Below are 19902 nucleotides of genomic sequence, written 5' to 3' on the forward strand. Positions count from 1 at the left end.
ACATTTATTTAAATGAATAGGAATTCTGGCTTCCCCACTGTTAAACAGGCATAAACTTGATAACAAAGTACAAAAACGTTTTAAAATAAAACCGTTACTGTCACTTTAAATCATCTCTTTTCTGTTTCTGAGTAAATAGTACATACCAGCACTATTTCAAAATAACAAACTCTTGATTGAATAATAAAAACTACAGTTAAACACTAAAAAACTCTAAGCCATCTCCGTGGAGATGTTGCCTGTACAACGGCAAAGAGAATGACTGGGGTAGGCGGAGCCTAGGAGGGATCATGTGACCAGCTTTGCTGGGCTCTTTGCCATTTCCTGTTGGGGAAGAGAATATCCCACAAGTAAGGATGACGCCGTGGACCGGACACACCTATGTTGGAGAAATATACTTACCTTTTCTTCTTGAAGCTGCTCCAGTGCTTCACCAGCCTGTCGCAAGCCTCTTCATACGTCAGCAATGACGATTCCGGCATTCTCCAATCACGGCTTCCCCCAAGGGGGAATCAATGCCTGAGGCAACACCGTGATTGGAGGAAGCCGGTTTCGTCATTGCTGGGTAAGTAAACCAGGAAGAAGCAGACGGGCATTGTTTCAGAACGGCGGTCCGGCGTTTCAGAAGAACAAGATAAGTATTTTTAAAATATGGTGCAATGTCAATTTTCATGAATGAAAGTGCCCCTGTTTTTAATATTTTTTTTTAAAAACCGGGCACTTTCACATAAAAATTGACCTTCACTTGAAGTTATCCCTGAGAATATTTAAAAATCTATCTCCCTTAGATGTACTGTATTACTACTTTAATTGGCCCAGTCAATGTAGGGGTAGTTAAAATCTCCCATAATTACAGCACTGGTATTATTAGCAGCCTTTCCTATTGAAGTTGAGTTTCCTCCATGTCAGTAATGTTGGGGGGGTTGTAGCATTTTTCTAATAATACATTTTTTAGGATTTTATTCCCCACTATTTATTTAAATCCACAGGGTCTCTACATTATCACCTGTATCACCATAAATATCTTCCCTTATTGTAGGTTTAAGGTCAGGTTTAATATAGATGCAAAATCCTGTCCCTTCTAAATAAAAGTATAACCCTCTAAATTAACTGCCCAGTCATGTGAATCATCCCACAAGGTTTCAGTTATACTGATAATATCATAGCATTCTTCTGCAACTAAGAGCTCCAGCTCCCCCATTTTACCCGTTATGCTTCTTGCATTTGCTGTCATACATTTAATTTCATGTTCTTTCTGCTGCTACTTGGTGTGCTATCCGCCAAACTTTCTAATGTGACATTTCCTAAGTGTACCCTTCTGTCATCCCTTCTTTGAGATATTCTAGGCGTGTCATATAAACAGACTGATATGTTTGGACTAACCCTCCCCCTTTGGCCAACTTTCCAATTTAATTATATTATCAAATTTGCTTAGTTCTCATGGTATCCTTTGTTAAAAAGTAAGCATAGATAGACTCAAGAACATCAATGCACTACTGTGCACTAGCTGCTGATTGGTGGCTGCACATATTGTCCCTCTTGTCACTGGCTCACCAGATGTGTGCAGCTAGCTCCTAGTTATTCACTGCCACTTCTTCCACAAATAAAACCAAGAGAAAGACTCAAATTTGATAAAAGAATTATTGGAAAGTTGTTTAAATTGCTGGGTTTCATGTCCCTTTAAGAGATATCTAGATCTTCAATAAATGTGTAATTTGCTGGATGATTGATGCATGCAAAGCATAGTGGGGAAAAAAATACAATCTTGTGCGAGTTACCAGTCAAGTATCTCCTCCCTCAAAGCAATAGCCAAAAGGTAGCCTAGCCAAGTGAGAATTAGAAAAAAACACACCCTGTGACCACTCCACACCTTAACCATTTCTTAAATACTACCTGAGAACAATGAAGCCATTGACACAGACAGTCCATTTCTATACATTACATTCAGGTTACGCCAATCCTTACCATCTGTGTAACACAGCAATAGGGGAATGTCAGGCAGAACATGTGTTAACTCTATAACCACAATCAATGTGCCAATGTGTACATACACAGGGATAAGATTGACAAGAACACATTCTTTGTACCTTTGATCTCAAATTGATCCACCTCATCTGCAGAGTCTGAATCAGACAACTGGGTGGACTCTGGAGAACTTATCTGTGATTCACTGTCTGTATACCCTGTGCCTGCAATGAAAACCAAGAAAAGATAAGAAGGGAGCCCTAAGCAAAAGAAAAATAATTTCACAAATTTCGAGCAGTTGTATGAAAAATATGTAAGGAAATAATAATTCCCCACAGACTGTTATTTTATTGGCTAAAATATGACCAAATTGTTTACAACAAACATCTGTTAAAACGTATTAAAAACCTTGAAGAGAACATAGAAAACATAGTCCACTATAAGGCCTATAATAGCTTATTCTTCATGATCCGTATGGAAATCAGCTTAATGGGACATAAGACCATAAAAAACATAATTTATGCTTACCTGATAAATTTATTTCTCTTGTAGTGTATCCAGTCCACGGATCATCCATTACTTGTGGGATATTCTCCTTCCCAACAGGAAGTTGCAAGAGGATCACCCACAGCAGAGCTGCTATGTAGCTCCTCCCCTCACTGCCATATCCAGTCATTCGACCGAAACAAGACGAGAAAGGAGAAACCATAGGGTGCAGTGGTGACTGTAGTTTAATTAAAATTTAGACCTGCCTTAAAAAGGACAGGGCGGGCCGTGGACTGGATACACTACAAGAGAAATAAATTTATCAGGTAAGCATAAATTATGTTTTCTCTTAAGTGTATCCAGTCCACGGATCATCCATTACTTGTGGGATACCAATACCAAAGCTAAAGTACACAGATGATGGGAGGGACAAGGCAGGAACTTAAACGGAAGGAACCACTGCCTGTAGAACCTTTCTCCCAAAAACAGCCTCCGAAGAAGTAAAAGTGTCAAATTTGTAAAATTTTGAAAAGGTGTGAAGCGAAGACCAAGTCGCAGCCTTGCAAATCTGTTCAACAGAGGCCTCATTTTTAAAGGCCCAGGTGGAAGCCACAGCTCTAGTAGAATGAGCTGTAATCCTTTCAGGGGGCTGCTGTCCAGCAGTCTCATAGGCTAAGCGTATTATGCTCCGAAGCCAAAAGGAGAGAGAGGTTTTTGACCTCTCCTCTGTCCAGAGTAAACGACAAACAGGGCAGATGTTTGCCGAAAATCTTTAGTAGCCTGTAAGTAAAACTTCAAGGCACGGACTACGTCCAGATTATGCAAAAGACGTTCCTTCTTTGAAGAAGGATTAGGACACAATGATGGAACAACAATCTCTTGATTGATATTCCTGTTAGAAACCACCTTAGGTAAAAACCCAGGTTTGGTACGCAGAATTACCTTGTCTGAATGAAAAATCAGAAAAGGAGAATCACAATGTAAGGCAGATAACTCAGAGACTCTTCGAGCCGAGGAAATAGCCATCAAGAACAGAACTTTCCAAGATAAAAGTTTAATATCAATGGAATGAAGGGGTTCAAACGGAACTCCCTGAAGAACTTTAAGAACCAAGTTTAAGCTCCACGGGGGAGCAACAGTTTTAAACACAGGCTTAATCCTAACCAAAGCCTGACAAAATGCCTGGACGTCTGGAACTTCTGCCAGACGCTTGTGCAAAAGAATAGACAGAGCAGAGATCTGTCCTTTTAAAGAACTATCTGATAAGCCTTTGTCCAAACCCTCTTGGAGAAAGGACAATATCCTAGGAATCCTAACCTTACTCCATGAGTAACTCTTGGATTCACACCAATAAAGATATTTACGCCATATCTTATGGTAGATTTTCCTGGTGACAGGCTTCCGAGCCTGTATTAAGGTATCAATGACTGACTCGGAGAAGCCACGCCTTGAAATAATCAAGCGTTCAATCTCCATGCAGTCAGTCTCAGAGAAATTAGATTTGGATGATTGAAAGGACCTTGTATTAGAAGGTCCTGCCTCAGAGGCAGAGTCCATGGTGGAAGAGATGACATGTCCACTAGGTCTGCATACCAGGTCCTGCGTGGCCACGCAGGCGCTATCAGAATCACCGATGCTCTCTCCTGTTTGATTTTGGCAATCAGTCGAGGGAGCAGAGGAAACGGTGGAAACACATAGGCCAGGTTGAAGAACCAAGGAGCTGCTAGAGCATCTATCAGCGTTGCTCCCGGGTCCCTGGACCTGGATCCGTAACAAGGAAGCTTGGTGTTCTGGCGAGACGCCATGAGATCCAGTTCTGGTTTGCCCCAACGATGGACCAGTTGAGCAAACACCTCCGGATGGAGTTCCCACTCCCCCGGATGAAAAGTCTGACGACTTAGAAAATCCGCCTCCCAGTTCTCTACGCCTGGGATGTGGATCGCTGACAGGTGGCAAGAGTGAGACTCTGCCCAGCAAATTATCTTTGAGACTTCTAACATCGCTAGGGAACTCCTGGTTCCCCCTTGATGGTTGATGTAAGCCACAGTCGTGATGTTGTCCGACTGAAATCTGATGAACCTCAGTGTTGCTAACTGAGGCCAAGCTAGAAGAGCATTGAATATTGCTCTTATCTCCAGAATATTTATTGGGAGGAGTTTCTCCTCCTGAGTCCACGATCCCTGAGCCTTCAGGGAGTTCCAGACTGCGCCCCAACCTAGAAGGCTGGCATCTGTTGTTACAATCGTCCAATCTGGCCTGCGAAAGGTCATACCCTTGGACAGATGGACCCGAGAAAGCCACCAGAGAAGAGAATCTCTGGTCTCTTGATCCAGATTTAGTAGAGGGGACAAATCTGAGTAATCCCCATTCCACTGACTTAGCATGCATAATTGCAGCGGTCTGAGATGCAGGCGCGCAAATGGCACTATGTCCATTGCCGCTACCATTAAGCCGATTACTTCCATGCACTGAGCCACTGACGGGCGTGGAATGGAATGAAGGACACGGCAAGCATTTAGAAGTTTTAATAACCTGGACTCCGTCAGGTAAATTTTCATCTCTACAGAATCTATAAGAGTCCCTAGGAAGGAGACTCTTGTGAGTGGTGATAGAGAACTCTTTTCCACGTTCACTTTCCACCCATGCGACCTCAGAAATGCCAGAACTATCTCTGTATGAGACTTGGCAATTTGAAAGCTTGACGCCTGTATCAGGATGTCGTCTAGATACGGAGCCACCGCTATGCCTCGCGGTCTTAGAACCGCCAGAAGTGAGCCCAGAACCTTTGTAAAAATTCTCGGGGCAGTGGCCAACCCGAAGGGAAGAGCTACAAATTGGTAATGCCTGTCTAGAAAGGCAAACCTTAGGAACCGATGATGATCTTTGTGAATCGGTATGTGAAGGCAGGCATCCTTTAAGTCCATTGTGGTCATGCACTGACCCGCTTGGATCATGGGTAGGATGGTCCGAATAGTTTCCATTTTGAATGATGGAACTCTGAGGAATTTGTTTAAGATCTTTAGATCCAAGATTGGTCTGAAGGTTCCCTCTTTCTTGGGAACCACAAACAGATTTGAATAAAATCCCTGTCCTTGTTCCGTCCGCGGAACTGGATGTATCACTCCCATTACTAGGAGGTCTTGCACACAGCTTAGGAATGCCGCTTTCTTTATCTGGTTTGCTGATAACCTTGAAAGATGAAATCTCCCTTGTGGAGGAGAAGCTTTGAAGTCCAGAAGATATCCCTGAGATATGATCTCCAACGCCCAGGGATCCTGAACATCTCTTGCCCACGCCTGGGCGAAGAGAGAAAGTCTGCCCCCCACTAGATCCGTTTCCGGATAGGGGGCCGTTCCTTCATGCTGTCTTGGGGGCAGCAGCAGGCTTTCTGGCCTGCTTGCCCTTGTTCCAGGACTGGTTAGGTTTCCAGGCCTGTTTGGAATGAGCAACAGTTCCCTCTTGTTTTGAAGCGGAGGAAGTTGATGCTGCTCCTGCCTTGAAATTTCGAAAGGTACGAAAATTAGACTGTTTGGCCTTTGATTTGGCCCTGTCCTGGGGAAGGGTATGACCTTTGCCTCCAGTAATGTCAGCAATAATTTCCTTCAAGCCAGGCCCGAATAAGGTCTGCCCCTTGAAAGGAATGTTTAGTAATTTAGACTTTGAAGTCACGTCAGCTGACCAGGATTTAAGCCATAGCGCCCTATGCGCCTGGATGGCGAATCCAGAATTCTTAGCCGTTAGTTTAGTCAAATGAACAATGGCATCAGAAACAAATGAGTTAGCTAGCTTAAGCGTTCTAAGCTTGTCAATAATTTCATTCAATGGAGCTGTCTGGATGGCCTCTTCCAGGGCCTCAAACCAGAATGCCGCCGCCGCAGCAGTGACAGGCGCAATGCATGCAAGGGGCTGTAAAATAAAACCTTGTTGAATAAACATTTTCTTAAGGTAACCCTCCAATTTTTTATCCATTGGATCTGAAAAAGCACAACTGTCCTCAACCGGGATAGTGGTACGCTTTGCTAAAGTAGAAACTGCTCCCTCCACCTTAGGGACCGTCTGCCATAAGTCCCGTGTAGTGGCGTCTATTGGAAACATTTTTCTAAATATAGGAGGTGGGGAAAAGGGCACACCGGGTCTATCCCACTCCTTGCTAATAATTTCTGTAAGCCTTTTAGGTATAGGAAAAATGTCAGTACACACAGGCACCGCATAGTATCTATCCAGCCTACACAATTTCTCTGGAATTGCAACTGTGTTACAGTCATTCAGAGCAGCTAATACCTCCCCAAGCAATACACGGAGGTTCTCAAGCTTAAATTTAAAATTAGAAATCTCTGAATCAGGTTTCCCCGAGTCAGAGATGTCACCCACAGACTGAAGCTCTCCGTCCTCATGTTCTGCATACTGTGACGCAGTATCAGACATGGCTCTAACAGCATTTGCGCTCTCTGTATCTCTCCTAACCCCAGAGCTATCGCGCTTGCCTCTTAATTCAGGCAATCTAGATAATACCTCTGACAGTGTATTATTCATGATTGCAGCCATGTCCTGCAAGGTAATCGCTATGGGCGTCCCTGATGTAATTGGCGCCATATTAGCGTGCGTCCCCTGAGCGGGAGGCGAAGGGTCTGACACGTGGGGAGAGTTAGTCGGCATAACTTCCCCCTCGACAGAACCCTCTGGTGATAATTCTTTTATAGATAAAGACTGATCTTTACTGTTTAAGGTGAAATCAATACATTTAGTACACATTCTCCTATGGGGCTCCACCATGGCTTTCAAACATAATGAACAAGTAGGTTCCTCTGTGTCAGACATGTTTAAACAGACTAGCAATGAGTCTAGCAAGTTTGGAAAACACTTTAAAACAAGTTTACAAGCAATATAAAAAACGTTACTGCGCCTTTAAGAAACACAAATTTTCCCAAATTTTGAAATAACAGTGAAAAAATGCAGTTACACTAACTAAATTTTTACAGTGTATGTAATAAGTTAGCAGAGCATTGCACCCACTTGCAAATGGATGATTAACCCCTTAATACCAAAAACGGAATAACAAATGACAAAAACGTTTTTTAAACAGTCACAACAACTGCCACAGCTCTACTGTGGCTTTTTACCTCCCTCAATACGACTTTTGAAGCCTTTTGAGCCCTTCAGAAGTCCTGGATCATGCAGGAAGAAGCTGGATGTCTGTGTCTGTAATTTTTGCTGTGCAAAAAAACGCCAAAATAGGCCCCTCCCACTCATATTACAACAGTGGGAAGCCTCAGGGAACTGTTTCTAGGCAAAATTCAAGCCAGCCATGTGGAAAAAACTAGGCTCCAATAAGTTTTATCACCAAACATATGTAAAAATCGATTAAACATGCCAGCAAACGTTTTAAAATACACTTTTATAAGAGTATGTATCTCTATTAATAAGCCTGATACCAGTCGCTATCACTGCATTTAAGGCTTTACTTACATTACTTCGGTATCAGCAGCATTTTCTAGCAAATTCCATCCCTAGAAAAATATTTTAACTGCACATACCTTATTACAGGAAAACCTGCAAGCTATTCACCCTCTGAAGTTACCTCACTCCTCAGAATATGTGAGAACAGCAAAGGATCTTAGTTACTTCTGCTAAGATCATAGAAAACGCAGGCAGATTCTTCTTCTAAATACTGCCTGAGATAAACAGTACACTCCGGTACCATTTAAAAATAACAAACTTTTGATTGAAGAAATAAACTAAGTATAAAACACCACAGTCCTCTTACGACCTCCATCTTAGTTGAGAGTTGCAAGAGAATGACTGGGTATGGCAGTGAGGGGAGGAGCTATATAGCAGCTCTGCTGTGGGTGATCCTCTTGCAACTTTCTGTTGGGAAGGAGAATATCCCACAAGTAATGGATGATCCGTGGACTGGATACACTTAACAAGAGAAAATGTATTTCATGATTCAAATACAGCATACCATTTTAAACAGCTTTCCAATTTATTTCAAATTTGTTTTGTTCTTTTGGTATCCTTTGTTGAAATGTCAGCTCCAAAACAGCTAAGCAACTGGGACATAGCCGAGCACATTGGGTGAGCCAATGATTAGTCATATAAGTGCAGCCACCAATTACCAGCTAGCTCCCAGTAGTGAATTGCTGTTCCTCAGATTACCTAGGTATACTTCTTTAACATAGAATACCAAGAAAAAAAAGCAAATTTGATAATAGAAGTATATTGGAAAGTTATTTAAAACTGGATGCTCTATCTGAATCATGAAAGTTTAATTTTGACTTTACTGTCCCTTTAACCCCTTAACGACCAACGACATACCGGGTACGTCCTACAAAAAATGGTCGTTAACGACCAAGGACATACCCTGTATGCCGTCAGTGTTTTTAAGCGGTGGAAGTGATCCTGATCGCTTCCAGCCTCTTTCATGTTATTGCAGTGATTCCTCGATATTGAGGCATCCTGCAATAACATTTTTTAGCCATCCGATGCAGAGAGAGACATTCTGTAGCCCTCTCTGCATCGGTGGGAGAGGGGGTAAAACGATTATAAAAAGCGATCTGGGTCTGGGAGGTTGTGGAGAATTGAGGGAGGGAGCAGCTACACTACAGAAAAATATTTATATTTATAAAAAAAAGGGCAAATGTATTCAAAAGTGGGTACTGGCAGACAGCTGCCATTACCCAAAATGGCAGCAAATAGTGAGCGGGGGGAAAGTTAGAAAGCTGTTTAGGGGGGAATCCTACACTGCAGAAAATATATAATTAAAAATAAAAAAAAACCACACAAACTTTTTATTTTTATACTAGCAGACTTTCTGCCAGTACTAAAGATGGTGGTGACAATAGTGAGGTGGGGGAGGGAAGAGAGCTGTTTGAGAGTAGTTAGGGAGGGTTCAGGGGGTGGTCTCTACACTAAAACTAAAATTAACCCTTCAAGCTCCCTACAAGCTACCTAATTAACCCTGTCACTGCTGGGCATAATACAAGTGTGGTGCGCAGCGGCATTTAGGGGCCTTCTAATTACCAAAAAGCAATTCCAAAGCCAGAGAAGCATTTACAACCATTTGTGCCATAATTGCACAAGATGTTTGTAAATAATTTCAGTGAGAAACCTAAAGTTTGTGAAAAAGTTAAACATTTTTGCTATTTGATCGCATTTGGCAGTGGAATGGTGGCATGAAATATACCAAAATGGGCTTAGATCAATACTTTGGGTTGTCTACTACATTACCCTAAAGCTAAAATTAACCCTACAAGCTACCTAATTAACCCCTTCACTGCTGGGCATAATACAAGTGTGGTGCGCAACGGCATTTAGCGGCCTTCTAATTACCAAAAAGTAATGCCAAAGCTATAAATGTCTGCTGTTTCTGAACAAAGGGGATCCCAAAGAAGCATTCACAACCATTTGTGCCATAATTGCACAAGTTCTTTGTAAATAATTTCAGTGAGAAACCTAAAGTTTGTGAAAAAGTGAACAATTTTTTTTATTTGATCGCATTTGGCGGTGAAATGGTGGCATGAAATATACCAAAATGGGCCTAGATCAATACTTGGGTTGTCTACTAAAAAAAAAAATTCAAACATTGTCAATGGATATTCAGGGATTACTGACATATATCAGTGTTAAAATGTAACTCATGCAAATTTTGAAGAAAAAAATGCTTTGGAAATAGCAAAGTGCTACTTGGACTTATTGCCCTATAACTTGCAAACAAAGCAAAGAACATGTAAACATTGGGTATTTCTAAACTCAGGACAACATTTAGAAACTATTTAGCATGGGTGTTTTTTGGTGGTTGTAAATGTGTAACAGATTGTGGGGGTCAAAGTTAGAAAAAGTTTTTTTTTTCTTCATTTTTACCTCATAGATATGATGAAAATAATGGTATCTTTAGAAAGTTAATTTAAAGGCGAGAAAAACGGTATATAACATGTGTGGGTACAGTAAATGAGTAAGAGGAAAATCACAGCTAAACACAAACACCACAGAAATGTAAAAAATAGCCCTGGTCCCAAACGGTCAGAAAATGGAAAATTACTTTGGTCCTCAAAAGGTTAAATAATATGAAATAAGTATACTGCTAAAAGCTTTAATACGTATTATGTTATTATATATACACACACCCGCCTCATGCCTACTATGGGTTTTATGAAACTTTAAGAAAAATGAATGAGCATTTTTACAGTGAGATGTTCATTAAAACATTGGATAATTAATTAAAAGATCTATATTGCCATTTATTGTATGCCATACGTTTCCCGATTCATAAATAGGAGGCGGCAAAGTGTTCAAGCCACATTGAAAAGGAAGTCCTTAGGAGCAAGAACCTACTTACTGTTTGAGTTAAGATCTCTGTTGTTAATCTCTCTCTGACGAGTCTGGATCTGTTGACGACGTAATCGAATTTTCTGCTTAAGTTCCCGAATGACATTGTCACTATCGTCTTCCTCTTCCTGAAGCTGCTGACTCATCATATTACATTTCATAAGCTCAATTGCTGCAATCAGAGACTCTGAGATGCTAAAGTGAGCATTTTCCTGGATGGGATGAGAAGGGGGGATATGAACATTGAACACCTTCAGCTGATGCTGGCAGCTTTAATGGTGTCCTATCACAATGGCAGTGTCTAAATGCCGACAAATAAAGTATTGTATTGCAAAAGATCTGCACAAAAAAATTATGTTTTATAACCATTTAAAATAGTTTTTGAAATTGTTTGTTTGTTTTTTAAACTGCAAGGCTTTTACTATTCCAAAACAAGGAAACCCTATTTGAGTATGTTTTTCTTTCATATAGGTGGTGAGAGTCCACAAGCTAGTTACTAATGGGATATATATTCCTACCAGGAGGGGGCAAAGTTTCCCAAACCTCAAATGCCTATAAATACACCTCCCACTTCACTCATACCTCAGTTTTAAAAACTTTGATTTCTTCAGTGAAAGGCGCTTCTAAGCATATTGAAGCCCAGTTCCTCTGTAAATGCAGTGTTTGTCTGAGGAATGTGAAGGGAGTATTGCCTGATGATACCATGTTTTCGCCTATGGGAGAGCTTTTCATAAGGCTCACTGTAAATCGGTTGCAGGGATTCATCTGCTGCCTCCCTTTAGAGATCGACAATATACTCTTGTGCCATTACCTCTGCTGATATGTTTCAGTACTAGTTTGGCTGTCTGCTATATGTGGATGGGTGTCTTACACGGTAAGTATATACTTTTATTATATAAGACACTGTCAGCTATGGATTGGGCACTTTTTAAGAAAAGTTGTTTTATATTGTTTGTATACATGCCTTGAGTCAGTAATTCAGTGCTCTTTTTTTTTATTTTTTTTATTTGTAGCTAAATATTTGTCAAGCTTGGTAGAGTCTGTGAAACATACAGGTTTTTTTTTTGAGCTAGTAATTTATTTATAAATTAGGATGCTTTGTATTAGTCTCATGGAATGTTGATAATCACATTTTATGCAGCAATATTAGGAGTATCCATTAGGCTTAATTTAGGCACATTTAGTTTTTTTGTATATACAATCAAAATTCTTACCTGCTTTTTAGAGTGATAGGTGTATTAGAAATCAACAACAGCTTTGCATGTCGCGCATGAGATGATGCTATTATGTCATAGGGTGACGTGTCATCATTTTGTGCCATTTTTTTGGCGCCAAAATGTTCCCACCAAAACTGTCGTTATAAGTTCCTCCCCCAGCTCATTCAGTGTTTTTATACATTTTCGCTCTGTTTCCCATTCTCTCAAGCCTGTTATATATATCATATATAGGAGCATGGATATAAATTTGCAGAATTTATTTTTTTCAAGTTTTGTTTTTTTGCAATTATATCTCAAAATTAACCTGCCTCTGATGTTACCATATGATTTGAGCTGCTTGAACATGTATTTACCAAAGCTAAGTATGTTTGTTGTAATAAAGCTGATCTAAAATTATTCAGCTCAATTATGTGGCTCTTGTTTTGACAAATTGTTAAATATATCTATGAGTACAAATACACCCACTGTTATTCCACCTCAGTCTAAATGCACATAGCATTACTGCAGAAATGTAAGATTTTATTGCTGCAGCTATAAAGGCAATGACTGCTATTTTGCCTTAAAAAATGTAAAAGGGTTTTGCAACATTTTCTAAACTTGAATTAAAGGGACACTGAACCTAATTTTTTTCTTTCATGATTCAGATAGAGCATGCAATTTTAAGCAACTTTCTAATTTACACCTATAATCAAATTTTCTTTGTTCTCTTGTTATCTTTATTTGAAAATCATGAATGTAAATCTTAGCAGCCAGCCCATTATAGGTTCAGCACCATGGATAGTGCTTGCTTATTGGAGACTGATATTTACCCACCAATAAGCAAGCATAAACCAGGTTCTCAACCAAAAATGGGCCGGCTCCTATTCATCACATTCCTGCTTTTTAAATAAAGATAGCAAGAGAACAAAGAAAAATTGATAATAGCAGTAACATAGAAAGTTGCTTAAAATTGCATGCTCTACCCGAATCTTTAAAGAAAAAAAAATTGTGTTTAGTGTCCCTTTAAGTTCTAACCTTCAGCATACTGATGTATCCTCTACTGATTCAGAGGATGCCATGTCAGAGACTGATATAGACAAATCTTTTTTTATTTAAGTTAGAATATATTCTCTCTTAAAGTAAGTTTTGTTGACTTTGGGTATTCAGGAGTCTAAATCTCCTGATGATAGGTAATGCTGCATTTCTGCAAATGGAGTTGGGGGTTTGGTCAGAACAGTCTTCTCAAGGCTGAGGAGCACAGATAGATACTTATTCATCATTCAATACCAAATCTATTCTGCAGCATGACAACAATCCCTAACATACAGCCAAAGTCAATAAGAGCTATATTCAGCATAAAGAAGAACATGGAGTCCTAGAAGTGATAGTATGGCTCCCACAGAGCACTGATCTCAACATCATTGAGTACATCTGGGATAATATGAAGAGACAGAAGTAACTGAGACTGTCTAAATCAACAGAAGAACTGTGGTTAGTTCTCCAAGATGTATGGAACAACTTACCTGCCAAGTTCCATAAAAAAAACTGTGTGCAAGTGTCCCTAAATTAATTGATGCTGTTTGCTGAAGTTAAAGGGTGGTCACACCAAATACTGATTCAATTTAGATTTTTCTTCTGTTCACTCACTTTTCATTTTGTTAACTGATAAAAAGGAAATTTATGCTTACCTGATAAATTTATTTCTTCTACGATATGACGAGTCCACGGATTTCATCCTTACTTGTGGGATATTAACCACCTGCTAACAGGAAGTGGCAAAGAGCACCACAGCAGAGCTGTATATATAGCTCCTCCCTTCCCTCCACCTCCAGTCATTCGACCGAGGAAGTGAAAGGAAAAGCCAAAGGTGCAGAGGTGACTGAAGTTTAACTAAAATATAGCATATACCTGTCTCAAAAATGACTGGGTGGGCCGTGGACTTGTCATATCGTATTAGAAATAAATTTATCAGGTAAGCATGAATTTCCATTTCTTCTACAAGATATGACGAGTCCACGGATTTCATCCTTACTTGTGGGATACAATACCAAAGCTACAGGACACGGATGAAAGGGAGGGACAAGACAGGAACCTAAACGGAAGGCACCACTGCTTGAAGAACCTTTCTCCCAAAAAAAGCCTCAGAAGAAGCAAAAGTATCAAAGTTATAAAATTTAGAAAAAGTGTGAAGAGACGACCAAGTTGCAGCCTTGCAAATCTGTTCAACAGAAGCATCATTTTTAAATGCCCATGAGGAAGCTACAACCCTAGTAGAATGAACCGTAATTCTTTCAGGAGGCTGCTGTCCAGCAGTCTCATACGCCAGATGGATGATACTCTTCAGCCAAAAAGAAAGAGAGGTAGCCGTAGCTTTCTGACCCCTACGCTTTCCAGAAAAAACAATGAACAATGAAGATGATTGACGGAAATCCTTAGTCGCCTGCAACTAAAACTTCAGGGCACGGACAACGTCCAAGTTATGCAACATACGCTCCTTCTTAGAAGAAGGGTTAGGACATAATGAAGGAACAACAATTTCCTGATTAATATTCTTATTAGAAACAACCTTAGGAAGGAAACCAGGTTTGGTATGTAAAACCACTTATCAGAATGGAAGATAAGATAAGGTAAATCACATTGTAATGCTGAAAGCTCCGAAACCCTACGAGCAGAAGAAATAGCAACCAAAAATAAAACTTTTTAAGATAACAACTTAATATCTATGTAATGCATGGTTTCAAATGGAACTCCTTGAAGAACATTAAGAACTAAATTCAAACTCCAGGGTGGAGCAATTGGTCTAAACACAGGCTTAATTCTGGTTAGAGCCTGACAAAAATACTGAACGTCTGGAACATCTGCCAAACGTTTGTGTAGAAAAATTGACAAGACAGAGATTTGTCCCTTTAAGGAACTCACTGATAACCCTTTCTCCAATCCTTCTTGGAGAAAAGACAAAATACAGGGAATCTTAATTCTACTCCATGAGTAGCCTTTGGATTCACACCAAAAAAAGATTTACGCCATATCTTATGATAGATCTTTCTAGTGACAGGTTTACGTGCCTGAATCAAAGTATCAATGACCGAATCAGAGAACCCCGCTTAGATAGAATCAAGCGTTCAATCTCCAAGCAGTCAGTTGCAGAGAAACTAGATTTGGGTGTTGGAAGGGTCCCTGAATGAGAAGGTCCTGCCTCAATGGAAGCTTCCACGGCGGCAGAGAGGACATGTCCACTAGATCGGCATACCAAGTCCTGCGAGGCCACGATTAGAATTACTGAAGCCCTCTCCTGTTTGATCCGATCAATCACCCGAAGCAGGAGAGCAAACGGTGGAAACACATAAGCTAGGTTGAACGACCAAGGCACTGCCAAGGCATCTATCAGTTTGGCCTGAGGATCCCTGGACCTGGATCCGTATCTTGGAAGCTTGGCATTCTGAAAAGAGGCCATCAGATCCAACTCCGGTCTGCCCCATCTGAGGATCAGAGTGGCAAAGACCTCCGGATGGAGTTCCCACTCCCCCGGATGAAACGTCTGTCTGCTTAAAAAGTCCGCTTCCCAGTTGTCCACTCCTGGGATGTAGATTGCTGACAGATAACAAGAGTGGGCCTCCGCCCACCAAATTATCTTGGATACTTCAGTCATCGCTAAGGAACTCCTTGTTCCTCACTGATGATTGATGTAAGCCACAGTGGTGATTTTGTCCGACTGAAAGCGAATGAATTTGTCCGAAGCCAACTGAGGCCACGCCTGAAGCGCATTGAATATTGCTCTCAATTCCAGAATATTAATTGGAAGAAGAGACCTCGACTGAGTCCACACACCCTGAGCTTTCAGGGAATTCCAGACTGCACCACAACCTAGAAGGCTGGCGTCTGTCGTCACTATCACCCATGAGGTTCTGCGAAAACACGTCCCTTGGGACAGATGATCCTGAGACAACCACCAAAGAAGAGAGTCTCTAGTCTCCTGATCCAGATCTATCTGAGGAGACAAATTTGCATAATCTCCATTCCACTGTCTGAGCATGCTCAGCTGTAGTGGCCTGAGATGAAAACGAGCAAACGGAATGATGTCCATTGCCGCCACCATCAATCCAATTACCTCCATGCACTGGGCCACTGATGGCCGAGGATTGGACTGAAGGGCTTGGCATGTAGTCAGAATCTTTAACTTTCTGACCTCTGTCAAGAAAATTTTCATGGATATGGAATCTATTAGTTCCCAGGAAGGGAACCTTGGTCTGTGGAATTAATGAACTCTTTTCTAGATTCACCTTCCAACCGTGAGTCCTCAGAAAGGACAGAACCATGTCTGAATGAGACTTTGTCAGATGGTAAGACGACGCCTGAATCAGAATATCGTCCAGATAAGGCGCCACTGCAATACCACGCGGCCTGAAAACCGCCAGAAAAGAGCCTAAAACCTTTGTGAAGATCCTGGGTGCTGTGGCCAACCCGAAGGGAAGAGCACAAACTGAAAATGTTTGTCCAGGAAGGCAAACCTTAGGAACTGATGATGATCCTTGTGGATAGGAATATGAAGGTATGCATCCTTTAAGTTCACGGTAGTCATATATTGACCCTCCTGAATCAATGGCAGAATTGTTTGAATAGTCTCCATTTTGAATGATGGGACTCTGAGAAACTTGTTTAGACTCTTTAACTCTAAAATGGGTTGAAACGTGCCCTCTTTTTTTGGGGACCACGAAAAACAGAATTTATGCTTACCTGATAAATTACTTTCTCCAACGGTGTGTCCGGTCCACGGCGTCATCCTTACTTGTGGGATATTCTCTTCCCCAACAGGAAATGGCAAAGAGCCCAGCAAAGCTGGTCACATGATCCCCCCTAGGCTCCGCCTTCCCCAGTCATTCGACCGACGTAAAGGAGGAATATGCATAGGAGAAATCATATGATACCGTGGTGACTGTAGTTAGAGAAAATAAATCATCAGACCTGATTAAAAACCAGGGCGGGCCGTGGACCGGACACACCGTTGGAGAAAGTAATTTATCAGGTAAGCATAAATTCTGTTTTCTCCAACATAGGTGTGTCCGGTCCACGGCGTCATCCTTACTTGTGGGAACCAATACCAAAGCTTTAGGACACGGATGATGGGAGGCAACAAATCAGGTCGCCTAGATGGAAGGCACCACGGCTTGCAAAACCTTTCTCCCAAAAATAGCCTCAGATGAAGCAAAAGTATCAAATTTGTAGAATTTGGTAAAAGTGTGCAGTGAAGACCAAGTCGCTGCCTTACATAGCTGATCAACAGAAGCCTCGTTCTTGAAGGCCCATGTGGAAGCCACAGCCCTAGTGGAGTGAGCTGTGATTCTTTCAGGAGGCTGCCGTCCGGCAGTCTCATAAGCCAATCGGATAATGCTTTTAAGCCAGAAAGAGAGAGAGGTAGAAGTTGCTTTTTGACCTCTCCTTTTACCAGAATAAACAACAAACAAAGAAGATGTTTGTCTGAAATCCTTAGTAGCTGCTAAGTAAAATTTGAGAGCACGAACTACATCCAAGTTGTGCAACAAACGTTCCTTCTTTGAAACTGGATTAGGACACAAAGAAGGCACAACTATCTCCTGGTTAATATTTTTGTTAGAAACAACCTTCGGAAGAAAACCAGGTTTAGTACGCAAAACCACCTTATCTGCATGGAACACCAGATATGGAGGAGAACACTGCAGAGCAGATAACTCTGAAACTCTTCTTGCAGAAGAAATTGCAACCAAAAACAAAACTTTCCAAGATAATAACTTTATATCAACGGAATGTAGGGGTTCAAACGGAATCCCCTGAAGAACTGAAAGAACTAGATTGAGACTCCAGGGAGGAGTCAAATTTTTGTAAACAGGCTTGATTCTAACCAAAGCCTGAACAAAAGCTTGAACGTCTGGCACAGCCGCCAGCTTTTTGTGAAGTAAAACAGATAAAGCAGAAATCTGTCCCTTCAAAGAACTTGCAGATAATCCTTTCTCCAAACCTTCTTGAAGAAAGGATAGAATCCTAGGAATTTTTATCTTGTTCCATGGGAATCCTTTAGATTCACACCAACAGATATATCTTTTCCATATTTTATGGTAGATTTTTCTAGTTACAGGCTTTCTAGCCTGAACAAGAGTATCAATGACAGAATCTGAGAACCCTCGCTTTGATAAAATCAATCGTTCAATCTCCAAGTAGTCAGTTGGAGTGAGGCCAGATTCGGATGTTCGAACGGACCTTGAACAAGAAGGTCCTGTCTCAGAGGTAGCTTCCATGGTGGAGCCGATGACATATTCACCAGGTCTGCATACCAAGTCCTGCGTGGCCACGCAGGAGCTATCAAGATCACCGATACCCTCTCCTGTTTGATCCTGGCTACCAGCCTGGGAATGAGAGGAAACGGTGGGAACACATAAGCTAGGTTGAAGGTCCAAGGAGCTACTAGTGCATCCACTAGAGCCGCCTTGGGATCCCTGGATCTGGACCCGTAGTAAGGAACCTTGAAGTTCTGGCGAGACGCCATCAGATCCATGTCTGGGATGCCCCATAATTGAGTTATTTGGGCAAAGATTTCCGGATGGAGTTCCCACTCCCCCGGATGAAATGTCTGACGACTCAGAAAATCCGCTTCCCAATTTTCTACTCCTGGGATGTGGATTGCAGACAAGTGGCAGGAGTGAGTCTCCGCCCATTGAATTATTTTGGTCACTTCTACCATCGCCAGGGAACTCCTTGTTCCCCCCTGATGGTTGATATACGCAACAGTCGTCATGTTGTCTGATTGAAACCTTATGAATTTGGCCTTTGCTAGCTGAGGCCAAGCCTTGAGAGCATTGAATATCGCTCTCAGTTCCAGAATGTTTATCGGTAGAAGAGATTCTTCCCGAGACCAAAGACCCTGAGCTTTCAGGGGTTCCCAGACCGCGCCCCAGCCCACCAGACTGGCGTCGGTCGTGACAATGACCCACTCTGGTCTGCGGAAGCTCATCCCTTGTGACAGGTTGTCCAGGGTCAGCCACCAACGGAGTGAATCTCTGGTCCTCTGATCTACTTGTATCGTTGGAGACAAGTCTGTATAATCCCCATTCCACTGTCTGAGCATGCACAGTTGTAATGGTCTTAGATGAATTCGCGCAAAAGGAACTATGTCCATTGCCGCAACCATCAAACCTATTACTTCCATGCACTGCGCTATGGAAGGAAGAAGAACAGAATGAAGTACTTGACAAGAGTTTAGAAGTTTTGATTTTCTGGCTTCTGTCAGAAAAATCTTCATTTCTAAGGAGTCTATTATTGTTCCCAAGAAGGGGACTCTTGTTGACGGAGATAGAGAACTTTTCTCTACGTTCACTTTCCACCCGTGAGATCTGAGAAAGGCTAGGACAATGTCCGTATGAGCCTTTGCTTGTGGCAGGGACGACGCTTGAATCAGAATGTCGTCCAAGTAAGGTACTACTGCAATGCCCCTCGGTCTTAGCACCGCTAGAAGGGACCCTAGTACCTTTGTGAAAATTCTTGGGGCAGTGGCTAATCCGAATGGAAGTGCCACGAACTGGTAATGTTTGTCCAGAAAGGCGAACCTTAGGAACTGATGATGTTCCTTGTGGATAGGAATATGTAGATACGCATCCTTTAAATCCACCGTGGTCATGAATTGACCTTCCTGGATGGTAGGAAGAATTGTTCGAATGGTTTCCATCTTGAACGATGGAACCCTGAGAAATTTGTTTAAGATCTTGAGATCCAAGATTGGTCTGAATGTTCCCTCTTTTTTGGGAACTATGAACAGATTGGAGTAGAATCCCATCCCTTGTTCCTTTAATGGAACAGGATGAATCACTCCCAATTTTAACAGGTCTTCTACACAATGTAAGAATGCCTGTTTTTTTATGTGGTCTGAAGACAATTGAGACCTGTGGAATCTTCCCCTTGGGGG

At 41.5% G+C, this 19902-nt stretch overlaps 1 protein-coding gene across 4 annotated transcripts in view; it reads right to left on the reverse strand.

Annotated features, from left to right (window-relative positions):
- The window catches only part of RUBCN (rubicon autophagy regulator), a 222708-nt gene that overhangs the window by 124277 nt on the left and 78529 nt on the right, over positions 1-19902 (reverse strand). For 2 of the 4 annotated variants that reach the window (XM_053710289.1, XM_053710288.1), the window contains exons 10-12: positions 10787-10988; positions 2088-2189; positions 1894-1968 (exon numbers count right to left, since the gene is read on the reverse strand). In XM_053710289.1, coding sequence (XP_053566264.1) covers positions 1894-1968; positions 2088-2189; positions 10787-10988 — 379 coding nt within the window. The remainder of the gene's footprint in view (positions 1-1893; positions 1969-2087; positions 2190-10786; positions 10989-19902) is intronic. The other 2 variants (XM_053710291.1, XM_053710290.1) reach the window with 1 other exon arrangement.

Source organism: Bombina bombina, chromosome 4, assembly GCF_027579735.1.
Source record: "Bombina bombina isolate aBomBom1 chromosome 4, aBomBom1.pri, whole genome shotgun sequence".
Taxonomy (NCBI): Eukaryota; Metazoa; Chordata; class Amphibia; order Anura; family Bombinatoridae; genus Bombina; species Bombina bombina.